This window comes from Crocodylus siamensis, chromosome 9, assembly GCF_052110815.1.
Source record: "Crocodylus siamensis isolate JL-2025a chromosome 9, ASM5211081v1, whole genome shotgun sequence".
NCBI classification, from domain to species: domain Eukaryota; kingdom Metazoa; phylum Chordata; order Crocodylia; family Crocodylidae; genus Crocodylus; species Crocodylus siamensis.
Window position 1 is genome coordinate 55,217,723 of NC_143403.1, and position 19,389 is coordinate 55,237,111.

General features: G+C 47.9%; 1 protein-coding gene across 2 annotated transcripts in view; it reads right to left on the bottom strand.

The window, feature by feature from the left end:
* Positions 1-804: 804 nt before the first annotated feature.
* MSI1 (musashi RNA binding protein 1) overlaps positions 805-19,389 on the bottom strand; it is a 34,196-nt gene continuing 15,611 nt past the window's right edge. Inside the window, exons 7-15 of one of the 2 annotated variants that reach the window (XM_090063728.1) lie at positions 14,160-14,208; positions 12,723-12,805; positions 11,975-12,092; positions 10,231-10,311; positions 8,801-8,857; positions 5,635-5,703; positions 5,356-5,510; positions 4,250-4,314; positions 805-3,098 (exon numbers count right to left, since the gene is read on the bottom strand). In XM_090063728.1, the coding sequence (XP_089919854.1) occupies positions 4,273-4,314; positions 5,356-5,510; positions 5,635-5,703; positions 8,801-8,857; positions 10,231-10,311; positions 11,975-12,092; positions 12,723-12,805; positions 14,160-14,208 (654 nt within the window). In that variant the 3' untranslated portion in view covers positions 805-3,098; positions 4,250-4,272. The remainder of the gene's footprint in view (positions 3,099-4,249; positions 4,315-5,355; positions 5,511-5,634; positions 5,704-8,800; positions 8,858-10,230; positions 10,312-11,974; positions 12,093-12,722; positions 12,806-14,159; positions 14,209-19,389) is intronic. The other variant, XM_090063729.1, reaches the window with a different exon arrangement.

Genomic DNA, 19,389 nt, shown 5'->3' on the forward strand with positions numbered 1-19,389 from the left:
TTAGCAAGTGTTGCCACAGAATGGTCCTTTTCATGCATCTTCTCTTTTGTCACACATACCAGTGTGGCAAGTACAGTTCATGTCCCTTAGCATTTGTCTTGTGACTGCAAGAGTTATGCAACACGGGCAAGTGAGCAAATGAGCATTAGAAGAGTGCTGCATGAGGAGGAATAGGTATGTTTCATTTCATCAAGGCTGCTAGATGACAGTTCTAGCTTTAACAGATGACAGCCTCTTTATGCCAAAGCCTCCCACCTTGATGCTCAGCTGTAACAACAAAGCATTATTTACATTATTAAATGCAGACTCCATCAGGACTCCTGGGATTACTTTTACCGTCACAACTTTGAAGAGTGCTTCATTAAATGCCACTGGCTGCTTCTGGTTCTTTGCATTCTTTCAGCAGCACTGTAATCTCTTATGCCTTCATTAGTTTGCTTCTTAGGATTGCTCAACTTTCCTTGACATGGGTAGATTTTTGACACTGCCTACCCCCAGTGGTCTCCACTCACTAGATTTCTTCATTCTTCCCACTTTGCTTTCTCACTCCTAATGTCCTCAAGCAAATCCAAAGGGTACTTCCATGATATTTTTCTAGTTTCCTGGGAGATATTATTATCCCTGTTTACACATGAAAAACTGAGGCACAAAAGTCAAAGGATTTGCCCAACATTAGAAAGTGAGTCAATGCTAGAGTTGAGAGCAGAACACAAGAGCTGTGGCACCCAAGCTTGTACGCTAACCACAGGACAAGGCTTCTGCCATTCCAGAACCATGCATACCACCACAGTAACAGAGAAGGAAGATTTTCAAATAATTTATTAGGAATTTAAAACTGAAATCTGGAAAAAGGGTTACAGGTGTGGAGAGAACAAACTTCGGAGTGTAATAACTTACTGGCTTAAAAACACAGCTTTATTTCTTTTAAAAAAATGCCCACCCTGAAACCAGAGTACCCCTGCTCCCAGGCAGTGGCAGCACTTGCCAGAGAGCAACTCGCAGCCCAGCAGCAGTGTGGCTAGGCTGTGTGTGTCTGGAGGGGCACTAGGAAGCAGTTCAGCGCATGTACCAAGAGGGAGGAAAGCGCTGTCTGCAGACCCAAATTTGAAGTATATAGAATAAAAATAAACCCAATAAAATGCAGCTCTTCTTTAATTAGGAAATATTTAAAAAAACAGACATACAGACTCTTGTCTCAGTAACAAAAATTATTGCTTTGTGTTTTCAGTACTAAACCATTAAGTACCTCTTGCCTAAAGCAGAACTCTCCAAATTTATCGCCAGGTCAGGCAGGGCCCCACTGTTGGGACTCAGTACAAGCCACGAGGCAGTGGGGGTGGGAAGAAGGATGGAAGTGAAGGAAGGGAGGGACCCATTTGGGCTGTGTGGCCCTTCTCCCTTACTGGGGCTCAGTTTGGGGGATGAGCGGGAATGATTTTTAAAACTTAAGATGAAGCAGCATTATTTCCCTGGGAAAGTGTTGGGCTGCATCTTAATGAAAGGCTTAATCACCCCCCTAAACAAGGTCTTTGGTTCACTTAAATCCAGACCCAAACCTGCCCCTTAAATTCCTGCAGGAGCCTCCCCCGAGCATAGGCCTCTTGTTATTGAGAGCCTGGGTCACTTGGGGGGGAAGTCCCAACAGTCTGAAGAACGGACCATATCATCCAAGTACAGGACAGAGGACAAACTCCCACAGACTTCAGAACAGAGTAAAGCAAATGGGAAGCTGTGATTCTTTAATTCATATGATCCCTGAGAAGCCCTTAACCCGCCCCAAATCACCACCCTAATGCTTTTCTCCCAAGCTAATCACACCCCAACCCACTGCCCTGCCCTGCCCTTCAGAGAATGACCACCCCAATATCCCACCCCCCAGACAACACTCCTTCCGAACACCCTAACCCCTAGAAGAGGATCCTCTTCTCCCAGAAACCTTGACACAGGCGATAATATTTGGAGAGTCAATTCCTTTCAAAGTAACCAAGACAAGCAGTGGCGGTAAAGCCCTTTGCCTAAGCCAAACCAGATGCTGGCACTACAGGAGCCCAATGAGGGAGTCTGTACATCGAGCAATTGGAAGCAGCTTTAACCCGCTCAGCAAAACAGCCGATGGCTGGTAAGTGTCATTCCCCCCCTTCATTTCATCAGAGGTCTTAAAATCTTACAGTAAAAGGTGTAGAAAAAAGAAAGGAGTCCTGTCAGGATTCTGCTGGAGAATATTGCTCACACTGAGGTGCCAAGTCCAGGAACCTGGAGCTGCTCCTTAGAGGCAGGCTGCAGCCTCAAGCCAGGTTCACCTCACAGTATTTACATATTATACAGGAGAAAAAAGAAAACCCCACGTAAAACTAACCCTAGGAAAACAAAACTTTCAGCCATAAGGATAGTGTTTTTCACTTAGCAAAATATACATTTGTTTTGTTCCGTAGCGATGTCCCACATTTCTGGATCCTTGGAGTTTCGCACGTTTCAAAGCCTCACATTTACAAAACAGAAACAATTAAAAACAGTTTCTTTTAAAAAAAAAGAAAAGAAATGTATCAGTTCCTCTCAGCCTTCGCTCTGCGTCTCTCTCTTCCCTTCCGAACTGCATTCACGTTACTTACTGTCCTTTAAAAACGCTGACAACAACAACAACAGAGTCGAAAATATTCAAAACAATTTCAAAGCGAAATAAAAATACTCCTCAATAAAAACTACCTAACACAATCACAAAGCCAATTCATAAAATGTGTCTACTAGCTCAGGAAAGAGCAAACAAAAGGAGGGGACCATCCCCAAACAATAAAGATAAAAAAATAAAATAAAAAAATAAAACTAACAGCTAATAAAATAAATAAAAGAAGAATCGGTGGGTTGGGGGCTTGGGGAGGGAGAAGCGTAAACCGTCGGTGGTTAGTAAGAAAGCGAGATGATCTCCTTGGGTTCAGTCCAGTGCGGTCTGGTCAATGGGAGAGATCGGGGCAGGTCAGCAGGAGCCTGGCAGCCGGCTGGCAGTGTGCAGTTTTACTCAACAAAAAGGAAACCTTGGTTCATCCCCCCCAAGGCTCACCAGATCCTCCAGCCTGCTGTCCTCGGTTAGGTCACTGGGGAATCTGCAGGAGACCAGCAGGGGTTGGGTGGAGTGGGGACAGAAATAAACAACTAACAGCCTGTCATTTTTGTATCCTGTCTGATATGTCAGGGGGTGCCAAAAAGCTCTCCCCAGTACATGGTTGTTTTGTCACCTTGGTAGAAGCATAATGGTTTCACCTCACTGGCATGGAAATGAGGCAGAACACAAAATACACCAATTTATGATATGAAGACGTGGACCAAAGAGACAAGTCCCACATACAGCATTGGAGTCTGTCATCTGCACTAGAAGAGTGGCACTCCATCAGCACACACAGATGGCAAAAGCAGGAGTTTCCAGGGAACAGAGGCAGGTTTTTGTTTTTTTAAACAAACACATTTCTGCCCATTTTGAGGTGCGCTGATGCCATCCAACACTCCCTTTCACTTCCTTCAAAGGGAGAAAAGTGAAAGAGTGTACAAGATTGCCCCTGCCTCAGTTGAAGAAGCTCCAGCCCAGAGATTCAGTGTGCTCTCAGCAGAAGTGGGACTTCTAGAGTACAAGAAGCCCCCTGCATACAGCTAGCTGAATAAAAAGGATGGGAGGGACTTATCTCAGGGCTGCCAGCATGAGAGCTCATACCAGCCCATGATTTTGGTCATCTGCTCATTTTGCCTCTTTCCATCAACCTTCCCTATTTCTAACCATTTCCTGGGGCCCTATAATTTTCTCCTATTTTACTTTCTTCTAACCTCAAGCTTCCTAATCCCCATGCCAGTACTAAGTTACAGCCACTATTCCATGAGATGTAAGAGAACTGCATGAGAGAACTCCCAACAGTACTCTTCGACTGACAAGATGAGCAAAATCCATTTCCTTTCCCTTCCCACCCCAACTCAAATGTGATGCTTCTGCAGGACTTCCAGTCTGGTTCTGATTCCTGGTTCCAATCTGACAGGCTTGATGGCACAGAATCCAGCCACCAGACTGGCCTCCAAGCTCTCCTATTCAGCTGCATCCCCTGAAGTTTGGGCTAAAATCAACAGAGACCTCTCAGTCCAAGCCTAAACAAGGCAAGCAGAGGGACAACATCCTCTTCCCCAGGGGTTCATGTGCATAGCAGACTATTCCAGAACTTCATGCCTCTTGCTCAAGTTCCCACTGTCCCCCTCACCCACTTGATGATCTTACCTCCTGCTCCTTGGTCCCCAGCTTCAGTGGTACCCATTGGTAAAAGCTGTTGCAATCAAGGGACCCTGCAAAAAAATTCAAACCTCATAATTTAGCAAAGCTAAAGGATGCAAGTCCCATACACTATTTCCCCATCCTTCTCTCCCCCTTTGAAGTGCTCCTCCTGAAGATACTCTCTACACCTTAACTATAAAACCAGAATCCTCAACCCACTGTAAGAAGACTCCTCAGCACCTAGATTCATATGAAGTCATATAGCTTTTGTACCTTCTAAAGGTGTGCTATTCCCCACTCACAGATAATATCCAGTCACTATACCTTCTCTTAACATTTCCTTAGAAAAGTCATATGGCCTTATTTGTCCTCCAGCTATTGCCTCACACTCTATGGTTTGAACATGGGGAAATGTGCTGGTGGCTAATATTTGTTCTATTCCACCCTCACTGTCACTCTATCCACTCATCCATTGTCACTGAGGATCTATACACCTTCCATGCTGTACATGGTTTCACATTTCATTCTGAAGGTGGGGATGGTCACAGTCATCTGAGTTCTTCCTGAAGTGAGTTCAGCACAGCCCACCTGCTGAGAAAGCTCTTTAGCCCTCAAGGTAGCAGTTCCATTTGCCCAGGGGAACTTGGCTTTCTTGGTATGTCTCAATCAACACAAGTGAGTGAGGCCCTTGGAGACTTTGGGCCAGTTCTGTGGTGGGCTTTAGCGATTAGGACCCAGACTGGTGTTCAAAGGGGAAACAACGTGGAGAGTAGAGCTCCAGGATGATGCTCTCAATGGCCTGTACTCAAAATGCCTCATTCTACACAAAAGGGGCCTTTTTTAAGATCAGTGACTTCAGGCCAAGGAATAGTAAAAACAGCAATGCCAAGCCAAGGGGTCACTGAAGTCCTAGTGGTGGCAATAGAACGTGATCTCCTGGCCAAACAGCTGTAAGTGAGCCAGAGTTTTCTGCAACTGGCATTATTTAGATTTTCCCCTCAGGTACCAACATCCCCAAGTGCTTCCAGAAGTGCACCTCCACCCTGAGAACCCTGCTTTCTTCTCCAGTCTTCCTACCTGCTGTCCTCAACAGCTGGATACAGAACACTCACCCCTAGGCTGTGGCCAAAGCCAGTACTTGGGGCTGGACTGGCAGCACTGATGTAACTGCTGACCCCTGAATCCTGATTGGCTGCTCCATAAAGCTCTGCCATTGGCCCAGGACTGGTAGTGCCCAGAAACCCACCAGTACGGCTTGGAGTAGAGCCTACAGGAGGAAATAAAACTACACAGTGACAATCCCAAAGTACAGGCTTGCCCCACCCCTGCTTGTAGCCCAGTGCAGACCTCCTCTAATAGGACATGTCACTGGGTAGGAAAGTGGCAGTTACCTGTCCCTCGCACTACAGCTGCTGCAGCTGCTGCCGCTGCCATTGGTCCATACGCAGTGAGGGGTATTGCTGAAAGAGAAGGGACAGGCATCTCATAGTGGCACTATGACTCTGAGGGAAGCTCCTGGGCAAGAACCTTCATTTCCCTCTAGGAAATACAGCAGCAAAAAAGGTGCATTAGCCTGACAGGTTACCCTTTACACCCAGAGTGATAAGGGGAAGGAGCACCCAGCCCTGCATTGAGAGGAATCCATTCATGCAGCAAAACCCCAGAGTGCTTGAGCTTACAGATGCCACACAGAGGAAACTCATTCATCAGTGAAACGCAGCGACATCCAAGTGGACCCAGCAGCTTGGGACTGTTAATAATCACACTACACAGCAGCTTAGGAGAGGAAGTGGCAGAGAATCCCACAGCCAGCAGAACTGGAAAGGGGAAGCTTAGGATGACCCTGTATAATTACTTGATTGGTAACTGATACCAACGTTAAGGTACTCCAGCTCTCAGGATTTTTAATGGACACAAGCAAGGTTTTACATCTCATCCAAAAAAGGGGACCTTAGCATTCCCTAGCCACGCTGGGACACAGAGCACCTGCCTCTAGCACCATTCTGGGGGATAATGGTTTCATCCTTGACAATCTCTTCTACCTCAGCTCCAGACATGCAATCCTCCCTTCTTTTCCAACATGCAAACTCAGACCAAGCTGTCAACAGAGTGTGAAGCATATTCCTGGCTGTGCAAGAATCAGAAAAAATCTTAACTTAATATATAACAAACTTAGTCCCCATTTCTACTATCGTGGGCATCCAGTCCTTAGCTCACAAAGCACATAGTGTAGCCAGTATGTTTTTTTCTGCCCTTAAAATGACTGGGTCAGTGTTTCATGCCTGAATGTGAAATCCATTGCAATTTTGTTTAGAGCAGCATAAAAAGAGGTCAGAACAAATCAATTGAGTTAAAGGCCTGAAATCCAGACTAGCTCAGAAGGGAATATTTAGCAGCAGGTTCTGTCCTGTTTCATGCATATGTCACATTGGGGCTTATATTTGGGTTAGCTGCTTATTATAGGTACTTGGCCAACGTAAGCACACCACTGCCATCAGATTGCTCCCAAAGATGCCATTCTGGTAAAGAAAGAGATGATCACACCAAACCCATCTCTCTGCCACATTGCTGCTGGAAGCCACTAATACATATCTGAATTAATAAATACAGCCATCACCAGGAAGGGCAGCCAGTTCTGCTCAGAGAGAATTCCATTCTCTCTTTAGAGGAAAAAATCCAAAATGCAAACAGAAGAGCCATTTTTGCCTTGTAATTTATCCACTTAGGAACCAGATTTTTGCCTCATCAGTGACGCACCCTCCTTTAGCTCCTTCACCTTAGGTACTCATCACCCTGCCTGCGTCAATTCCATTTGACAAACCCATGAGGAAGGCAGATAGTTTACATTTACACAGCCACCTCCAGCCAGAAGGATCATTTAGGATTTTCAGCCTAGTACTGAATGTTCTCAGTTCCCACTGATGCCTAGGGACAGAGGGGATAGAGCATTTTGCAGGAGCACAGGAATCTTATCACTCACCACTGACATAAAGCTGCACAGAACCTGTTTGCAGCACACAAAACAGGAAGCAAAGAATGTTGTTAAATTCAAGGGCAAGTTTGGGGAGGAGAATTTGAGGTATTTTAGATATGGACACTAACTAGCCAAAATGGTATTTAGCCAGGACAGCAGGGGTTAACAGTACATTGGTATATAAAGGACCAGTCTCTCTCTCAAAGTAGGCAGGTCTAGTACCCTGCTGGAACATTGGTTCTGTATAACCTGAGAGGAAACAGTGCCATCTACTGATACCAGCACCCCCCTGTTTTTTCACTGGAGGTCACACACTCAAGGACAGACCCAATCCACTTCTCAATTTGAAAACAAATAGGAAGGATGACAGATGGAGGTGGCACATCTAAGGCTTACACAGCTACTTCCTTGGCCCTGGGGACTAGCTTTATTAAAAAGGGACAAGACTTAATCTTCCTCATCTCCCTTGGGGTAATTTGTTTTGTTTGTGGGTGAAAAAAGGAAAGTGTTTTTATCAGCCTCTGTGTCCTCTGAAGTATAGCCTCTATCAGCAGTGTAGTGAGTCATGAAAAACCCTCTTTCCAGGCCTCTGCAAAACAAGTGCGGAGGGAGTAAACTCCCTGTATCCTCATTAGAGATAAATCCAAACCCTGAAGCAGCAGGCGGAGTCATGGCAATATTAGAGAGAAAGGATGTCGTGGAAGATGAGATGGTGCACAGGGAACATGACACTAGCCCATCAGCTACCTAGAGCTGCTTTTCTAAGATAGATACTGAAAGTGCAACAGAGCTGGGGAAACTGACCGTGGAAGGAAGAGTCTAAGGAAGAAGCATCATTAAGAATACATGCTAGACAAAGTTAGAGGTCTGAGGAACTGGAGGGAAGAGATAGTTGTTATACTTTGATAAAATATTACAGTCATAAGTAGTCCTTACAGAACTATCCTCATGACCAGTGCTACAATCCCATTCCCTACAGCTATGACCAAAGAGTTTGTCTGTGAGCTCCCTCCCATGCAATGTTCCTATAGCACTCCCTGCCTAGTAAACCTGGGATCAGAGTAGCTGTGAGCTGCATAATATCCACAACTCTCCTATCCATCATAGCCCTACATGAGATTCTGCCTACTGAAGCTGAGATCAGAGTAAGTGTAAACTCCCTGGACAGCAAGTGCCCCAGCATCCTTCACTGTAGTGATTCAGGCTGCAACATAAGAGGAATTATTAGAATATTTACGTTGCTGTCATCAGGTTTCTGTAACTGATACAGACAACCCCCTGGATTAGGAGCTAAAAGAGGGTCAGGAACAGCAGCAGCTATCTGGGGACTAAAATTCACTTGCCCTCATCATGTATAACCTGCATCTCTCCCCTCCCTGGAGGTGATATGCATAGTTCTGAACCCCTCTCCACCCCTTCCCCCCCGGCCCCTGCTTTTGATGTAGCTAATGTAGATGGAAGAGGAAATGAGGAAATTTTCCAGTCTCACTGCTCCAATCCATGAAGCAGCGACACCACTGGAATGACCCAAAGCCCCTTCTCCCCTTCCAGCTTCTGAATTTTAGGAAATCAGCGGGACTGACCTGTGAGCTCAGGGAGGACGGGGGCACTCGGGAGAGGGGTCCGCTCTACACGGAATTCTAAAAACGAAATGTAAGACAACTTAGGACCTTGTAAAATACCCCCTGGGGGGGGGGTAACCAGCAGAGACAGCAGCATCAGGCCTTCCGAATACAGCCCCCCAAAAGCCAGACAGAGACCAAAGGAGTTGCTGCAGCATCCAGCCTTCACCTATTTTAGTTAATTTAAAACTGGTGAAAGTTGTTGAGCTGACAGCTCTGGCAACTCCTAGCAGCTGCTTATCCCAGAGCAGGAATAGCCAGAGCAGGGGCAAGTGCAAACTCCCCTTCCACTGCCCCACTCCGCCAAAATACTTCACCTCTGCCCTGGAGGGACTATCATTAGGACTGAAAGGAAAATTCAGTTTCTTATGCCCAGCGTTTCCAGGGTTGATCTGTGCCACTGAGTTGGTGGTGGTTTGGGGTCAAGGACAAGTGGATTCAGAAAGACTTCTATACAGTCATGAGGTGGCAACTGTTTTTAGTCACAGCCAACCTGGGCTGGCTTCATACTAGTAGTCTTGAAGTGAAAGATGCCAGGCCACATTCCCAACTCTCTAACCTCAGGCCTTTCTACAAAAACCTTTGGCAACAGGGCTGGAGAGGGTAAGGGGATGCTCAGAGTTGCCACTTGTCCTGAAAATAGCAGGCTGCTCTTTTATTAGTGTGATGTGTATCACACTCTTCACTTGAGGTGGAAGGGAAAGGCACAAGAAAACTCAGAGCAGCTGCAGCATCAGATGCCAATCAGTGATGGTCAAGTCTATACACCCAGGTGAGAAGTGAGCAGGTTTATTAATTTAAAAATATCCAATATACCAAAGAAGGATCTGCTGAAGATTTGCAGCTGACTGTCCCCATAGGTGTTTTTTGGGACCGTAAAAGACCCAGGGGACTTATTCAGAATACAGCTCCCAGCACTGTGACTCTTACATTTAAAAGGCCTAAGGATTCCTTGGCCTGTTTACAGCTGGGTGGTTACAGCTGGGTGGTGATGTCCTGCTTTCAGGAAGGTGGTGACTCTGCTGGAGACAAGCAGACATATACACAGAGGCAGCAAGAGAGCCAGAGCTGCAAAGGGCCCTTCTTCATAACAACAGACCTAAGGAGGGATCTAGCAGAGGGAGTTGCAGCAACCTTGGGGTTTTCCTATTACTAGAGTACAGGGATAATGATCAGAAGCTTGTACAGTTACAGCCTCCTTCCTATCTAGCTAGCAGGCTGGCCCCTCCCCTTCCCTACCTACTACCCTGCCCCCACTCATATCCCTCTCAAATTTAAGGGAAGACCAAACTGCAGCAAGGCTAAAACAGACAGTCTGGGTCATGGGACAAGCCAAGGACTTCCCATAGTGTGAAGGCAAATGGAAGGAATAGGAAAGGAGAGACTCTTACCAGGAAACTGATAAGTGTAACCAGGTGCGATACCAGTGTAGCTTCGACTGGCGTAAGTGGCAGCTTGGAAACCTGGATAACCTGCCAGCAAAGAGGGAATTATTACAGTGAATACACACAAACCCACCGCTCCATGCCTTTGCTCTGAACAATGTGCACAGTGCAAAAGGACTGATCAGCATCACAATAAGACCTGTCCATGTGCACATAAACGCACGCAGAGCATATATACCACCTGAATCCAAGGAAGAGTTTAATGGAATTTTGTTTAATTTTTATTACATTTTCTTTTCCTGGCACCAGAGATTTCCATGTCAGAAAGTCCAAAGGTGACCAGAAGCACAAGGTAAGGATATGAAAAGGATATTAAGGGGTAGTGGTAAGCATCCAAACGATTGAATGGGACTGAATCACTGACCATCTACTTCAGCAATACTGCTATTGGCTAATGTTCTGAAGTAGATGCAGAAGGAACAGCTGGCTGGAAACAGGCAGGCAGAGCACTTGTTCTTGGCAGAGATAAGAATTACAATGCTTACCATTTTCTGAGAAGCCACCATAGCAAACCACCTCCTTTAAACAGCCTCATGAGAAACCCAGAGGCTGACTCAGAGCTGCAAGTTTTATTTGAAATCTCCCATGACTAAAGTAAATGGATTTCCCACTGACTCACTGGAGTTTACTTGTTTAAAAAGCAGTGTGCCTAAATACAGACAGATACTACAATGGTATTATGGGGCTGCAGATTTAAGGGATCTGCACTAGACTCTTTCTTGCTCTGGCAAAACCTACAGTGATCCAGATCCAAATGAGAGGCTTTTTCCTGCTCCTATTAAATACACCTATAATACTGGTCAGATAGGTTATACAATTGCCAGTAATGAGGTTTGGGCAAGAACTGGCTTGACTCTCAAATCCCAGAAAGAACTGTGGGGCTGGAAGGTGGATGGGGGCAATTCCTTATCTTTTTTTCTTATAACCTCAGAACATTTGCATGGAAGCCACAAACTAACATAAATCCCAGAATATCTCATTTGGCAATTCCATCTTCAGAGATGAGGCCTACTTTAAGCATGTGGTTTTGTTTGTAATGTGAAAGAACACTGACTTTCACTAAGCAAGGCTGCTAGCGCAGTATGAACTCCATTGGATTTAAAGGACACTTGGATGCCCCTTGAAAACTGGCAAAAATGTTTATTAGGATGATATGCAGAAAAAACACTCACTCTGCATACTGAAATGACCAGGCTCCCCCCCCAACAAATGGAATGTGGTTAGTACTGTATTATGTGGGGTTCTTTAAGCAAACATTTAAGCTTGCAAGAGTGTATATGCTGTTGGTTTACTACTACAACCCCCCCCCCAAAAAAAACAGGAATGCAGTCATTTGTCAAAATTTCTCCCAACGTGCAACTGTATTTCCATCTTTTATAACTCCAGCCCCAGAACTGAGAGTAATGATGCATGTATAACTCTCCCATGCTGCCACCAGAGGGCGATTTGTGATCACAAGAGGTCCCAGCCCTCCTCTTCCCAACTATAGTACCATAGGCCTTATAAAATGTGGTCTGATGTCATTGTTCTGATCTACCCTTGAACTGCTTCAGCCACGTTCCCATCACACTGCACCAGTAACATGGTCCCAGAACAAAAATTGGTGCCCTTTTAGGAGAGCTCCTCCCACCAGCTGCTGCCTAGTGCTTAGCAGGAGCTACAGAGAAAGGGTCTTTCTTTCAGTGCTTACCCAGCATGCCAATCCCAAGCATGAAGGCATCCATCCCATAAGGCATCACTCTGGACCGCCCTCTCGCAGAGCCAGTGGGGGACATCACTTCCTTTGGCTGAGCTTTTTTACATTCCACCTGCCACAAGAAAGAAAGTGTCAGACCTCGGCCTTGACTCACACAGCACATTCCACCAGAGCGCACACAGTACCATGGCCCAGCAGGAGTGCCTCACTGTACTGGAAGCATCCTACAAGTCACCACCCACCCCTTCCCCCCATCCTTCAACCTCCAACACTCCCCTTGACCTAGACACTACCAGAAGCCTTTCCATCTCTCTGCTACTCTGGTAGAGAAGCCAGGTGCTGGAGCAGCTAGGAAGGATAGCTGGACATTGTACTCCTGGATTCTACTGTGGTTGCATCCTTGTGCAAGATTAACCCTGGAGCCTCAGATTCTTCATTCACTGAGTGAAGATAATACCCACCTCATACGGCTGGGGACAGCTTTCATTAATGCACAATTCCATCATGCACTTCGATGCCCTGCAGTTACAGCTCCCAGTTACAGACTGCTCTCCTCTTTGGGTTTCAAACCCTGATACCTGCTCTCCTCCTTCCTATGTGATTTGCTGCTGTGAGTTTTGGGGTCCCATTCACTTCCTAGCCTCAGATCCTCAGTGTCTTGTTCCTCTTCCCCCACATGCTATACCCCTAACCCGCTTTGTACCCCTGCAACTCAAGACCTGGCATTGCCCTTAGTACTCACCATTTTGTTGTTGATCTCATGGAAATGGATCTCGCACACTTTCTCCACAATGTCTTCGCTCTCAAATGTGACAAATCCAAACCCTGAAGAAAAAAGGGGAGGGGGAAGGCTCCTCATGGCAACTTCATTGCCTTCTTCCTGGGGTTGGCACTTGTAGAGCAGGAGTGGGGCAGGGTTCTCAGTGGTACTTCTCAAGAGTACTACAGTCATATCTTGGATGGCTCCACGATTCATAATGCAAAGGAGGGTCCCAAACCAGGTCTTACCCAATATGGGTCATTTTGAACAGAGCTGATACCTCTCAATGGCACGTTCATTATTTCATAATGAAATGAGCTCAGTGGGTCTTAGTTCAGTTTTCAATAGTCAGGGGCCCTCACAACCCTTATAAAAAAGGTATTACTCTATGTTTTTCATCTCCTGATGGACATTAAGGACTAATCCTTAAAGTCCTGCATGTGCCAGCAAGTAGCAGCATTAGTTTTACAGAAAGGCTAAGTGATTTCCTTAAGTGGACACAGGAAGTCAATGCACAATAAGGAATACAAATTCAGGATTCCCACCTCCGAGTCCTGTGCTCAGGCTGCATATCTCCCTCTAACCAACCCCACTGCTGACAATCTTGGGCTAAGGGACAAAGCATCAAAGAGCTCATGAAGTCCCAAAACTTCTCTCACACCCAGAGGTGGCCCTTCCAGAGAAGAAGCGAGGCCTCAGCAAGGGACTCTGATTCAACCTGTGTTGTAGCTCTCCAAGCTGTGCTTAGGTGGAGCTTCTAGTCTCCCACTTGCCAGCTATGGCAATTCCACACTGCTAAAAATCACTTTAGTAAAAATACTTCTCAAGTCTTTTCTGGGTGGTATTGTAAGAGCCTCCTTCCGTGAGCTTTTCCCTCCCAACACCAAAGCATTTTTATCGTGTCTGCACAACAGCTCCACAACCACAAATCCCAAGAAAGGTGACCTAGAAGCACAACTGGGTGTCAGGGCTGAGGAAGAGTAAGAGTAAGAGGCAGTTACTTTGCCTCCTATGTCAGCTTCCCTGAGTCTCAGATTACTGAGGACAAGGTAAGACACACACAGACGACTGGAGCCACGTAGGTAACAGGGGAGGGAAGGAAGCCACCTCCTCTCACATATCTGCAACTCGGCATGTTTACAGCACAGGAAGTGGACTGGACAAAAGCTCTCTGTGCTGCGAGGGACTCTAGTAGAGGATGTGGAGGCTGAGGGATGGGGCGATGGGAGGCGAGATAGAGAGCAGCTGTGACCTGCTTGCCCTGCTCCTGGCAATGGGATAGTGATTCTCCTAGCCCCCTTCCACCACCCCCTCCAGCCCCACACATGCTCTGCTCCAGTCATTGGGCAAGCCCTTGCCAGATTCCACCAGTCCCCAACCCCCCGCCCCAACCCCCAGCTGCAGGGCTGTTGCCCTCACCTCGGTGTCGGTTGGTCGTCTTGTCGAACATCAGCATAGCATCATCCACCTGCAAGAGGCACAAAGGAAGACAGGGCTCAGATCAGGTTCCTGCTGATGTTGTAAAAGGCCTGGCCAGTTACAACCACAAACTTACACAGAGCTCTTCCCTCGCCCGATCCAAGCTAGGGAGAATGGGACACCCACCTGCTGCCTAAGCAGAAACAGGACATAAACCCCCAAACATTCACCCCTCCCTTGGAGGTCACTGAGCCCCAGGGTCTTGAACCCCAACTTCAATGCAAGAGAACCAAATTTTTTTCCTGCACTTCAGGCAGGTGCTGCCAGCCTGAGTCAATGAGCCCTTTCCCACCCAAATACTGGGCTGGGAGGACAGGATCCTACCCAGCTCTGCTCCTGGGGACACCACATGCTTTCCTCCCTGTTGAACTGGTAAGCACCCCAGACTGTTTGCCTGTGGCTCCGATGAGGGGCAAAGAGCACCAAAGGCATTGTTCTGAAACCACGGTGGAGAATTAAAGGCGGAGGGGGGGAGGAGGGAGCCAAAGCCTGAGAAGAGAGAAGGAATAAGGGGCCTCACAGCAACAGGGGAAATGGAGGCCTCAGACAGCAGAGATTCTGCTTGGGGAAGCTTAGAAGCTGCCCCCACCCCCACCCCAGAGGAGCCTTTCCTCTAAGTGAGGTTTCCCAGTGCTGGAGGCTGTAATTAGAGCAAATTTACTGCAAGGACTGTGCTAGCACTGCCTACTGCATGGGGGAGGGGAGGCAGACACCACCCATCCCCCTCCCTGGGGCCTGGTGCCACTCTCCCTCTTCCCTCCCCAGGCAGACACATCAGCGCCTGGTGCCACTTTCCTTCGCCTGCTGGTTCTCTCCTGGGCATTCCCTTGCAAGGCAGACAAGCAGGGTTAAAACACACCAGTCCCCTCTGTATAAGCCCGTGTCCCACCAACCCATCCTCCTTGGTAATACCACTGCCTTAATCTGATTATGAAACTGGATGTCTCAAGTGCTCAGGGGAGGGACAAGATGGTCTTCAGCCACAGCTGACCAGGGCCTTCCTCCTCCTTGCCACAAGATAGCCAGTAGCCAAGCAGGCCGCACTGTTTGAGATCAGCTCCATCCCCCAGCTCAGCCTGTGATATACCCCAGTCTTATGAGTAATAAAAAGGGCTGGCAAGAGTTACCTTCTCCCTGCAGTCCCTGACTCAAGGAGCGCAAGGGGCTGCACCCATCTCTACAGTCCAGTGCAGGCAGGCAACCAAACCACAGGGTTTATTCACAAAGCACTTCTTACTGGAGGAAGATAGGGTAGGATGGGGGACAGGCCTTGCTGAGATCCACCCCCAGGGGAGCGGAACAAGGGTTCTGTCAACCTTGACTCCCAAAAGAAAGACAGGCATCTTCTTCCAGGCAAGTGAAATGGGAGGACGGGAGACCTAATATTCCTCAGCCAAGGAAAAAAAAGCTGATACCTGAGAAATTCACTAGTAATCCAAGCTGAGTTGAAGGTGATCAACCACTTCAGGCAACAATCTGAATCTGATGAACAAGCAGGATGACGTCCAGTGCTCAGTGCTGCCTGCTTCCCTTATGCACACCAAGGTGGGGAGGGGTGTGAGGGACCACTGCACAACGGATGGGAACATGGCCCTCCTGCTCACTATTCTACCTTTTAAAACAGTTTCTATCACAGTCATTACTTGCAGAGCTTAGAAAGGGAGGATCCCCTTCCTGAGCAGGGGATCCCAGATGTTACAAACCATGCACGAGCAGAATGGAGCAGCCCCCAATCCTCCACACATTCTTTGTGCCATCCCAAAAATCAGCAGCTGCACTTTTAAGTACTTGAAACCCAGCCACAGCAACTAGCACCCCAAACTGAGTTCTACATGCTAGGGGAACCATGTCCTTTATGATCAAGCAGATCGTTCCTTTCAAATCTCAACTAGTACCCAAAAATAAGAGGCCTCCTCACTCCTGAGCACACACAGACTTGCAAAAATTTATGCAAGCATGCACATGGTTGAAAACCTCCCTCTTGCATGAAACTCAAAGCAGTACTTCTAAACTCAGCCACCTCTTGACCCCCTCAAAGTCACCAGCCTTCCTCCCTGGAAATGTACTGTCAAACAAAGTCCTCCTTGGAGCCAGGATCATTTTTATCCACCAGTACAAATGGATTTCTATAGTGTCAATAAAGACACACAGGGACAAACAATATACAGTAGTTCCAAAGACAGCAAAGAGGATCCTTCCTAGGGTTTTTCACCTCTAGAGACCATAATTCACATCTTTCCAGCAAAACAAGCTCAGTGAGTTTGGTGATCTCAGACTATAGTTTGGAAAGAGACACATACACTTCAGCACAGTATATAGCTTTATTTTAGATAGGCCTATACCAGAACACCAGCAGGTCAGGATTCAAGATTTGCACAGCCAGGACTATTGGTCATCAGGATCAAGGTGCACTGGCAGATCTGAGAGAACAACCCAGACTGTGACAGCAGTCTGGCCAATTTTAGGTCCCCATCCAATAGATCAGACTTCCTGAAGTTCCCCTTCTATGTCATACTGCAGTATCCAGCTGCAACAGCTTCAATGTTACTGCCCACAGTATGTCATTCGCTACTACTGAAAATGTGCTGTTACTCGGTAGCTTTTGACTAGTGATCTCAATCTTGGACGGAGTTCCCTAAAATGCTCCATATCTTAAAACACATCTTAAAATGCAAGCGGAGCTTGCTGCAGGATGCACCTTACTCCAGTATCTCAGGGCAGTCACACAGCAAGAAAGGGAATCTAATGCCTGAACAACACCCTAATAATAAGGCTACTCAGTGAGGCTCCCTCTGAAGAGTAAGATAGACTGTGGAGGGGATAGTCAAGAACAATGCAACTTCCAGCTTAAGAGCAGAAAGATCAAAGACTCCAGCACAAAAAAAAAAAAGAAAAAAGAAAGAGAGCTAAACCACCCAGGCAACACAGCAGCAAATGCAGGCACACAGGAGGCCTCGCCCTGTATAGAACTGCTGCTGCTGCTGGCACTGGCTGTATAGTGGATATTGGACAGAGGGATCCTGCTCTGTCCAGAGCAGGGCTTTACAGTACCGCAGTTCCCGAGTGCCAGATTGACAGGTCTTGATGAGTTACCCATCAGAGCCCCCTGCCTCTGCACCAGAGGGGTCAAGATCATGAGTGCCATGTTAGAGATGGGGCAACTGAGGCAGAGGAGGAGGGGCAGGGACATGCATGAGACCAAGGCAAGGCCTAAGAGGTCTGGCTGGAGATCACCGAATGTGGGACTCCTTGAAGGCAGTGGGCCAGGCTCCCCCCAAACCTGTTCCCAGAGGCTCAGGCCTCTCTCCTTGCACTGGGCGCACATTCAACTCGCAAACGGCCACTGCGTGTCCTTAATAGGCTTCTGTGTCCATGGAAACCCCGGGCAAGGGAGGCGGGATTAGCGGGCCGCTGGCCCCAGCAGCCAAGTTCATGAGGCCTAGCGCTAAGCGTGAGTGGCAGTCCTTGGCAGGCGGCTATTGTTGCGGCTGGCTGCTGGGTGCCTCTCTGGCAGGGCCCCTGCTGGGATCCCCGCCGCTCCCGGGCCCATTCTCCGGAGCCTTTCTTCCGCGGGGCCGCGGTCGCTCTGCCAACGCCGAGTTAGGCCCGAACAAAGGAGGCTGCCGGGGACGGCTTCTCTTGGGGCCTGGTCGCCATGGCAACCCGGCCCTTCCAATCCCAGCTGCTGGATCAGATTAGTGCGAGCTCTAATGCTCTTCTCCAAAGCGCTCGGCGCAGACACAAAGACACCCTGCTGGGGCGAGTCTCACTGCTGCCTCCCAGGAGCCCAGGCCGGGGCAAGCAGAGCGATGAGGCCGCCTCCAGCCCTCCCTCCCCAGACCGCACAAAACTGTCTTTCAGGGCCACCTTATTCCACTCTGGGCTGCCTGAACGCACAGCCTCAGTGCCACAGCCTGCTCGCTGCATGTGCTCAGAGCAGCGGCCCTCTTCTCTCAGCCAGCAAGACAACAGCTCCACTCGCCCCAAGCACTCACCACCTTGAAGGGGGAGGATGCACAGAGCTGTCCCAACCCCCGCCCTCACCCATCCTAACTATACCCCACACAGAAGAATGCCCACCAGGAAGAGAAGGTTCAAGGAATTGCCCCACATCTTGGCCTTGATGGGAAAGGGAAGGGAAACACAAACCCACTTCTGATCTCTCCCAATTTCACATAGATATTGGTAGGGGAGAGATAACAAGCACAAACCAGCACAGCTCTCTCTCTCCCCCCATCTAATCAGGTCCTGCCCTTCTCTCTTCAAACCCCTTTAGGGGTGTGCAGTGAACAGGAGTACCAAGCACCCCAGATACCCACATGCCACATCAGCGCAAACGCATCAGACATGCCGAGCCTAGACAAGGAATTTTGCTGACTCCTCTGTAACACAAAATCCAGCTTGATTTCAAACAGCACACCAACAAAAATGCACTGCAGTGCACAACTGGAATTGGGCTGGGATTGCTCCCCTTCCAACACCACTATACTGAGTAAAATATTAGAATTAAGAAGAGAAGCTCAGAACATCATTGCCCAAGGCTTCAACATCAAACCTGTCCCAGCCCCCAACCCCATCACCAGGCCAGAGACCACTCCCTCCACCTCCCTGTTGCCATCTCAACTGTCCCTTGTACTACACATCAGGATTTGCTTTATCATTCCACAACCCTGTGCAGCAACCACAGTGCAGGGAGATCCCAGCACATCTTGGGAGGGGCTCTCACTGCATACTGAGGGCTTGTGAAAGAGGATTGCTGTCTCAGAGAGACTGATGGAAGAAAGAAAGATCATGAAACTGCATGCTGAGGATAGGCAGGGATAAGGAGAACGGTTGAGGGTCGTGGGCAGAAGGGAGGACATTCTTAGACTAGATGGAAAGAAAGAGCCAGAGAGAAAGTTGATCTGCAATGGGGCGTGGAGAATCTTTGGGCTTTGTGTGTGGAGAGAGGAAGGGCACAGAAGCACTGTGATCTTGCATAGGGAGAAAAAGTCCTTTCACAAGGTGCGGGCATAAGAATACAGGAGTAGAATTAACATGGGAATGAGACTTTTTTTCCAGCAATACCATGGCGTGTGGACACAGCATACAACTAAGAACTGTGCATTAACAAGGTTTTTACTGGTGAATTGTATTTCCCCCCCTCTTAAATAAATATTTGTTTCAATTG